Source organism: Zingiber officinale, chromosome 9A, assembly GCF_018446385.1.
Source record: "Zingiber officinale cultivar Zhangliang chromosome 9A, Zo_v1.1, whole genome shotgun sequence".
Classification (NCBI taxonomy): Eukaryota; Viridiplantae; Streptophyta; class Magnoliopsida; order Zingiberales; family Zingiberaceae; genus Zingiber; species Zingiber officinale.
Genome location: NC_056002.1, coordinates 129238606 through 129247984, shown reverse-complemented (window position 1 = coordinate 129247984; position 9379 = coordinate 129238606). Strand labels below are relative to the sequence as shown.

At 41.7% G+C, this 9379-nt stretch overlaps 1 protein-coding gene across 5 annotated transcripts; it reads right to left on the bottom strand.

The window, feature by feature from the left end:
• Nucleotides 1–762: 762 nt before the first annotated feature.
• On the bottom strand, nt 763–4834 carry LOC122020988 (lipid droplet phospholipase 1-like). 5 transcript variants are annotated; one of them, XM_042579054.1, is made up of 12 exons: nt 4341–4833; nt 3361–3496; nt 2851–2918; nt 2674–2744; nt 2343–2600; nt 2067–2230; nt 1925–1980; nt 1743–1795; nt 1606–1647; nt 1288–1456; nt 1104–1201; nt 763–1034 (listed from the first exon to the last, which is right to left on the bottom strand). In XM_042579054.1, the coding sequence occupies exons 1-12, from the start codon at nt 4492–4494 to the stop codon at nt 930–932; spliced, it is 1374 nt and encodes a 457-aa protein (XP_042434988.1). In that variant the 5' UTR covers nt 4495–4833; the 3' UTR covers nt 763–929. The 5 variants fall into 5 exon arrangements, 4 of the variants coding, with proteins under 4 accessions (XP_042434988.1, XP_042434991.1, XP_042434990.1 ...); XM_042579057.1 differs by having other exon boundaries at nt 3361–3462; nt 4341–4475; XM_042579056.1 differs by having other exon boundaries at nt 3361–3528; nt 4341–4472.
• Nucleotides 4835–9379: the final 4545 nt, after the last annotated feature.

The window sequence follows — 9379 nt, the reverse complement described above, 5'->3', positions numbered from 1 at the left end:
GCACAACCACAAGATGCTGGGCTTCTAGGCTGTCTGCTGTGAGTGTTTTCCGATTTACCTTGATAACCGGTGGAAAACTTTCATAGGGCTAAACCGGTCGCACCAGATTCGGTGTTAACTGGTTCAACAATAATATGTACAATGCAGTGCAACACAAGAGGTACATGATTCAATCTGTCTTCCTAATCTCTCCATGCAAAGAGTTGTTGCACTAAGATAAAATACTTCCTTGATTTACTTGTCTATATCTTATTGTGAAATCAACGATACTGAACCACTTGGGATGAATGATATCATCTTTTTTATTCCAATAGTATACGCAATGCATGCCCTCACGAGTAGAGCTGAATTTGTATTCGGGTGATGGATTTAATCATAGGAGCAAAATTCGAATTTCTTGGGATTCATTCTTAGAGAATAAGTTCCTCTCACTAAAAAGACTGTTCGGTATCATGATTCATCTCCTTTTCACAAAAAAAAAGTAGATCCACTACTTTAATGGCCCCCCTAGTGCTGACTCCACGGATATGGAGAGAGGTTCATACAGATACACAGGCCATAAGCGCATGACGTAGAAAATATAAACTCAGGGATTACACCCTACCAAACGTAACCCAAGGATTTAAATGCCACCTAAGACATATTAGAGTTTGAAAAATATATAACGTTGAGTCATCTGCATGACCAATTTGCCTTCCCGACGTCGTCCGCCAAGACTCATATATATATATATATATGATTCCCGATTTGAATGAGGCAAAATTAATGATAAATATATTTTTTTTGCTGATATTTTAATATTAAAAGAATTTATAAGTTGTCACCATGTGTAAATGTAAAAAAAAAAAATTATACAATATTTTTTATTTTTTACTTTTTATGATTAGTTTAGCGTAATATTATTATGTAAAAACTGAAATAATCATACACTATAAATTTGATGCAATGAGTGTGCGAGATTCTTGATGCTTGAGGCTATCTGCAACATGAGCTATAACTCCAGCTCCAGCATTATACAACCACTCATTCTTTACCTGATTCATTGCAACTACCCCACATCAGTGAAAAGGACCAAACAAAATCGATAAACCAAACTGACTTACATGGATGTTGTTATGCGCGAAGAAGGGCCAAGTCGCTGAATGGAAACTCACATCGACTTTCGTCCACTCCAGTCTCTGTAATCCATGTATCATCTCCTCTGGTTTCATTTTCGCCAAGTTAGATATCGCGATCAAGAGGTAATTGTTCATGTTGACAACATTAGTAAGGGTCGAGAATACATGCCTTCTATCAGTTCATAGTATTCTGTGGTTGTCTGTGTGTTTGATGAAGTTTGGGCAGCTTCCTTCGCTTTCGCTGCTTCTGAAGGAAAATGAGGATCTTCAGATAAAATCGGGGGACAATATTGAACATCTACAATGTGTTTGTAACCGTCCAACGATTTGAGAGAGGGCTGCAAACGACCAGTTTCTATTTAATAAAAGACAAAGTCAGCTAGAAGAAACAAGTTACGATAAAGCTCCTCTCTTTGTGTTATCTTGTTTGCCGTCAAAAGATATGCAAGATATTGGACACTGAATGACTTCTAGGAAATTTATGTACCTGAAAACGAAGAGCCAAAATGTAGAACAGTGGCATCTGAATCTATTCATAATATTTTGTTTGAGAAGAACTCATAGCAAATTAGAATCTAAGTGTATTAAACAGTCTTGATACGATCTAGCAATTATATTTCCTACCTTAGGAAGCTCTGTCTCTCTCCTGATTGAAGAGGTTCGCCAGCCAACCATATCTGATTGAAGCTCAGGAAAATCGACGATGAAGGAAATCAACGACAATCTCGTTCTAGGCAGTGGAGTATCAAATTGATAGATTCCATAAATTGTGTTGTGCTACTAGCAAAGCTAACATGAAAGGATACGGTCATATGAGACATTGGCATAAAGAATTCGATTCCTAAATGAATTCAGGGAAGATCTGCAAAGTGAAATGAGAAAGTGTATAGCGAAAGAAATCTTGAAAAGATAAAGAACTTGTCATAGTGATCAATCATTTCAACTTACATGAACTCCAAATCATCAGACTTAGATGCCATTCGTAAAAGAAGAGGTGGTCTGTTTGGTTTTTCATCAGTAAGAAACAGCTGTTGACCAGTTCGGCCAACTAGTATGGGAGCTATTGGCGGTGCAAGTTTTTCGAGAAGTGGTAATCCCAGAAGAAAAGGAAGCTGTAAGATGATAACTATCACATACTACTTGTATCACATTATGATAAACCAAAAATGTCACAAGATAACTTGAACTTGGTAGTTGGATCAGTATCCCATTGTTTAAAGGTACCTGCTTTTTCCCTCTAACGCCAAGATGTGGAGTTGCCAAGGTAATAAAGTTTATCGGTTGCAACCCAGCAATACTGCCTAGTTTCAATGAATTTTCCATTTGTGTATTTGTATTTCTGTAATCATCAACCTGATCTTTATGCAAGCTATCTGTAGAATAAAGAACAGCGATTGCATATCTTGAGAATAAACCACCCAAGGAATGAGCCAATATAGAGATCCTTTGTAAACTTCCCGTCTTCTGTACCACACTTGAGATCTGTTTCAAGAATGAATCAAATATCATGGCATGAAAGATGTATCTCAGTCAGCAACAACAAATTTTTAACTACCTCCTCTGCTAGTCGCTTTCCTGCTCTATCAATTCCATCAAATGTTTTAGTGAAACCATTGCATGAACTTGCTGTTCAGGAAAAAATCATTTAACAACAGGGAAAGAACGCATGAAAATAAATAAATAAATAAAATTTACAACTCATGAAGCTCGAATGCAACCAGAAATGACATACCATATATTAAAAAGTTGCTCCCTAGTTGTCTTTCTAACTCAGCCTTCGCATATGTCCAGTCACTGGGACTGCATGTTATACGTGCATAAGTACATAATTGGACTAGCAACATCATCATCTCAAAAGTTTGTAATTGAGAATTGCTAACTGAAATAGGGAATGAAGGGACAGTGGTAATTTCCCAAACTCACTACTGTGAAACAGTATACTTCGGCTATCATGTTGGATCAAATGAAATGGCAATTTCAGTTAGCACTTTAATGGTAAGATGCAATAAACCATGGCAAAAAAAAAAAAGAAGCACAACAAACCTTGTTCAATCTGGTCACCTTATATATATAAATATATATATATATATATATATAGAGAGAGAGAGAGAGAGAGAGAGAGAGAGCACTAGCCGCAAGGTACTGGAACTAAACATATCAAAGAAAGGGTCAAACAAGGTCCCTATGATTAGCCATTCAACGAATGTAAAGGTCAAATTTCTAATGACATCAGAATTTTTACCTAGCCATAATTCCATGGACTAGGACAAGGAGATGATCAGGCGCTTGTTTGAAATCATAATCAGTTCCAGATGCCATACTGCTTCCTTGAACACTATGCAACCTGAAATTAAGGTCACCCCAAACTGTGTTCATTCCTGCACAGATAAAATTAATTGCATTTTGAAACCTGCAATGAATTCAACACGATCAATGGATGGGTTCACAGTATCATCTCAATACAATATTTCAATGCAGTAAGTAAATATCTTCAAATGATTTCAAGATACTAAAAGAGAAAGATCAACAAGAACGGAACAAAAAAATAATTGCTGTTTTTCTTTTCTTGAAAAGGGACATTAGATCAAATGATCAATCGCATTATGTATTGTTAGATTAATGAGATCTTAAGGAGAATTCTTTATAGTAGAATGTGATGGGAAAATAAATAACAGAGAACAAAAGAAGCTATTGTTTCCAATAGATTTAACATTCGTTACCTAAACTAAAGTTTGTTGGGTTAAGTGAGCTCTGAGCTTGTCCACATATTAACCAAAGATCAGAGATCATCTAGCAAAAGAGAAAGAAGGAGAAGAAGAAGAAACTACAGTTCCAGAGCTATTGCTTTTACCAGATTTCTCTTTGACTACTTTAGGCGAAGTTTATTGCTTTTCTTAAAAGCCAAACATAATTTTGGAAGGGCAAATTTTATTAATCCCGTACAATTTTCCAAGAATCAGGCATAATTCAGGATACGAAACCGTAGATTTAACGAGTCTTTCCAAAATCCCAAAATTAATGAATTTCCCCCCCAAGAATCAGACAATAATAAGCATCCAAGTTTATCAGAAGAAAAAACATAAAAATAAATCAAGGACAAAAGGGAGCCAAAACTGAAGCAACAAAGCAATTAAAATAACATTCCCGAATTTGTAGACCTCGATATCGCTCCTCCAGGAGCAAATCGACAACATTGAAGTATAAGAGCGATTGAATCGAAACCTGAGAGAACGGAGCAGGAAGGCGACGTCGCTAGGCTACCGCCATGGCTCCACCGATCGAGGACGATCCGCGGCGAGTTGCCACAGCGAGATCGGAACGGCGAACGATGGCGACGATAGGGTAGGCACGGGGCCAGGAATGGGGCACACGACATCTAATTTTATTTATAGCAGGGCTAAAAAAGTCGATTTTATTTTTTTTTTCTGAAAAAAGGAATCCAGAAAGAATATTGAGAAATGGAAACGCAGCAGGTGGCCTCGCGTCGCGCTCTGGTTAGGGCTTCATCGCATCATCTCGGGCTCCATTGACGCCATCGCCGAACTTCCCGTGTCAGAGATTGGGTTTTGGCCAATGATGCAAGCAAAGGTAGCTTCTCTGTGAAGCATATGCAACACAAAGGCGAGGAAGAGAAGAAGAGAAGAAGAGAAGAAGAGATGGAGCATTATCACAGAATATCTACAGCCCCAAACAAGAACATCCGCAGCCAAAAAACAAAAACAAAAGCGTTTTGAGTCATAGCAAATTCTTTATTCACAAAGTCGACATCATCGGTTCATGCCAAAGATTTTGTCTTTTTCCTATGAATTGGTTGGGAATGTTTGATCTCATTCGGTGTTTGGATTTGTGTCAGTTGGGGTTGCGATGCTGCTGTTACTCCCCTCGAACTTCTTTCAAGAATTTCCTCGCTTCTTCCTCCTCCATCCCTTCTTATCATAGTCGTCGCCGGCGATATCGCTGGTCCTCTTCGATCCTCAACCGCAAATATCTCATCTTCCTCCTCACTTCGCTGTCTCTCTCTCTCCATGCCCTCCGTCGCAAAATCCACACTTTACTAACCCGACGCCCGAGCCAGCACCATCGTTCTCCTTTCTCGCCTCTCGCGCTCTCCGTCCTTTAAACCGTCAATTGACAATGACCTTGAGAAGCGCGTCGGGGAAGCCCATGAGCTCCCCGTCTCTCTGCTCCAGACCCATGAGCTCGGGGCGCGGATGATCGACGAAGTCCGGCCGGGTGAATGCTCGGAGGAAGGACTTCACGGCGAGGTCGTGCCACAGGGCGGATTTGAATGACAAGTGTTAATTAAGAACTAATTTTATAGATTTTTAAATAATTTTTTGGATTTTTTTAATATTTAAATTAAATTAGTATGATATTATAAGAGGATAAATTTATTAGGAGTGACTCACTACCATTTAAGTTAAGTTGTGAGGTAATTGAATAATAAAATCTAAGTTTAGATTATCAAACCCTTAAGTTTCCATCTTTTTTTCCTTTCCCGTGTCTGTATCTCCTCCCTCATTCACATGGCGTTGTTCCACTACGAGAGGGACTGACACTGCCCAACCACTACTCCTCTGTCGACGGGAGTAAGCTAACCCCAGCAGTGTTTCTCCCTTACCTCGGGCCAACATATGTGTTTTCTCACGGCTGCCAAGAGCGACACGTCTTTAACTGACGTCGTCACTGCAACCACCAAATGCACCCAACTATTGGTGTAGCCCTAGGTGTCTCTCTCTCCTCTCTTCCTTGTCAGCAAACAATCTCGCCTCCCTGTCACCACACCGACTGCTCACGACTTTCACCGTTGCAGTCATCTCCCTCACCATCGGAAGGTAGCGAAGATCATCGTTAATTCTTCCTGGGATTTCCCCCCTCCAAGAGCCATCAGCAGTGCTCCGATCCCTTCTTCGTCAATGATGACACCTTTGTCCCTTGATGTCAATATTGTTTCCACCACCATTGCATCCACAATTGACCACTCGAAGCTGGCCGACTGTGCCACTGTTGGAGACCACGGTGCAATATCCCTCAGGTCAAGGTTGACCTGGGTAACCAAGCTGAGTCTTGGTTTGGGTTTAGATGTTTGACAATAAGATATTGATTGAAAAGAGTCAAGTAGGTCAAGGTTGACTGGATACTTGACTGGGAAGTCCTAACTGGGATGTTAGGCAAAATGAAAGTCCTGGTGAGTGAAGCCAGGCAGAAGAAAAGTCCTGGTGAGTGAAGCCAGGCAGAAGGAAGTCCTAGTGAGTGAAGCTAGGCAGATGGAAATCCTGGTGAGTGAAGCCAGGTGAAAGTCTTAGTGAGTGAAGCTAGGCAGATGGAAATCCTGGTGAGTGAAGCCAGGTGAAAGTCCTAGTGAGTGAAGCTAGGCAGATGGAAATCCTGGTGAGTGAAGCCAGGTGAAAGTCCTAGTGAGTGAAGCTAGGCAGATGGAAAACCCTAGTGAGTGAAGCTAGGTGAAAGTCCTGGTGAGTGAAGCCAGGCAAGGGAAAATCCAGATGGATCAAGGATGATCGGACATATGGTGTTGGGAAGTCCAAGTAGGTCAAAGGATTGACTGGATACTTGGCATGAAAGAAAAGTCCAAGTAGGTCAAAGGGATTGACCGGATACTTGGCACAGAGAAAAGTCCAAGTGGGTCAAAGGGATTGACCGGACACTTGGTAAGGGAGTCCTAGCAGGTCAAGGGAGTGACTAGATGCTAGGCATGACATACCAACAGGTCAAGGTTGACCGGATGTTGGTTTGGGAGGTTTAGGACTTGGTTTTGGACAAAACCAAGTCTGGATCGATCGATGGATCGATCCGGACATTCCAATAATGGTCGGATCGATCCGTGGATCGATTCAGAGGTCCCAATCGATCGTGGATCGATTGGGACGCGGCCGCGATAGCGCCGGATCGATCCGTGGATCGATCCAGCGCATTTCGAGCAGGCGCTCTGGATCGATCCGTGGATCGATCCAAAGCCTCCCCGATCGATTGGGAACATTCGAATCGATCGGGATCCGACCGTTGGCGTCGTTTATAGCTGCAGGCGTTCGATAGCTGCGGTAGAACTTCACTAATTCACTCCAGAGCTCTCGCCAACTCCTCCACAGCGCTCTCAAAGATCAGATCGCCAGTTCTTGAAGGATCTTGGAAGCTTTCCAAGTCAAGAGGCGGATCAAAGGCAAGAAGAGAAGCTAGGGTTAGGGTTTTGTACTCATTGTAAGCTTGTAAGCTTGTATTTTGTTTCCCTTTCCTTTCTTCTTGTACTGAGAGTCTTGTAGGGCTTCTCCGCCCTCGGTAGTTACCGAAAAGGAGTGTTTTCATAGTGGAGGGTGCGTGCGTGGTGTGGATCCTTGGACTAGTCACCTCTTGTGAGGTGGATACCAAGTAAACTCCTAGTGTTAGCGTGTTTGTGTTTGTTTATGTATTTTCCGCTGCGCATTCTTGAAGAAACAAGCAACAACAAGCAACACCGAGCAACGAGCACGCGACGAGCTATTCACCCCCCCTCTAGCTACTTTTGGTCCTAACAAGTGATATCAGAGCAAGGTCGCTCTTCACCGGAATCATCGCCGGAAGGGTCAAGTACAACAAGAAAAGCTAGAGGGTGAAGAAGTTGGAGCAAATTCATCAAAGTCAAAGAATTCAAGAAGCTCAACTTCAAGATGCAATTCCAAGATGGACTTGGATTTGATACAAGGGTGGCTCCACCATACACTTCTACAAGTTTCGATTCTTGGAAATCAAGAATCGAAAATTTTCTTATGATGGAGATAGAGCAATGGTTTGCTCTAATGGAAGGCTTCAAAGCTCCAACAAATTCCAAGGGCAAGCTTCTAAAGAAAAGCAGATGGAGCTCAGAGCAAATTCAAAGGGGCGAGGCAAATGACAAAGTGACCAAGCTTCTGGTCAACTTATTGCCTAGCCACATCTTGGCTCGAGTTGGAGAGTTCGAAGATGCCAAGGAGCTTTGGAGCAAATTGGCCAAGCTTCATGAAGAGATCCCCTCCACTGTACAAGATCATGAAGAATCCAAAGAGGGTGACTCTTTGGAGCAAGACCAAGAGGAGGACCCCGAAGGTGAGAGATACTCAACCTCCGAAGAAGAGGAGATCCAAGAAGCTTCATCCTCAAGGGAATGCAACGAAGGGAACAAGGAGGGAGCATACTCCTTGTTTCATATTCAAGATGATGAAGCCTCCACCTCTAGGATTGAGGGGGAGCAATCCTTGGTGACGCCGGATCAAGAAGAAGGAGAAGCTTCTACATCCGGGTCAAGTGAAGAAGAAGAAGATGGTGCCACCTCTGAAATTCAAGAAATATCAAATGGAGGAGCAAGTGCCATCCCTATACAAGAAGGTATAAATATTTCAATTAATAATAAAAATCATATAATATGTTTTGAGTGTAGGGAACATGGGCACTATAAGAGCAAGTGTCCCAACTTGGCCAAGAAGAAGGGCCAAGTGGCACAAAAGGGCAAGGAGAAGCCCAAGGAGACCACCCCCGGGACAAAGAAGAGCAAGGAGCACATTGTGTGCTTCTTGTGTCAACAAAAAGGGCATTACCGAAGTCAATGCCCCAAGGGGAAGAAGATGGTCAAGGCTCAAGGAGGCACTAGTCAAGGGGGAGCCTCCAAGGTAAAAAGGAAGGTAACATTTATTGAGCCTACCTCTTTACATTATGGTAAAAAGCATGATAGTTCTAACTTTTATCATTTTAATGCGATTTACCATAAGAATAGGAAGCATGAGGGCTTTAAGGAAAAGCATGTGGCCCTACATGCCAAAACTACTACACCTAAGGCTAGGAATGTAGGTAAAAGTCTAGGCAAGAACTCTAAGGATTGTAGCTACAAGCCTAGAAACAAAAATGCTCATGGACTTAATGGAAAACCAAAAACTAAGGACTTAGTGATGGAAAATCAAGTCTTGAGGTCAAGACTTGATAAAATGGAAAAGACCCTAAGAAGGATGGAAAATATCCTATTAGGTCAAAATGAGCATAGCCTAGATCTAGGGGTACAAAAGTCATCCAATGGCCATAGAGGTTTGGGATACAAACCAAAGGCTAAGAAGGATGTGCCCTCTTACCATAGAGTTCCATATAGTTATGGAACAAACCCTAGGTCTAGTGGTCAAGCCAAAAATACTAGGGAAGTCATCCCTAAGAGTATTTTTGCAACAAATGTGACTAAGACTTCTAAGAAGTCTAAGAAAGTCACAAACAAGGTCACAAGGGAGGCTATCCCTAGAGTTGACCTA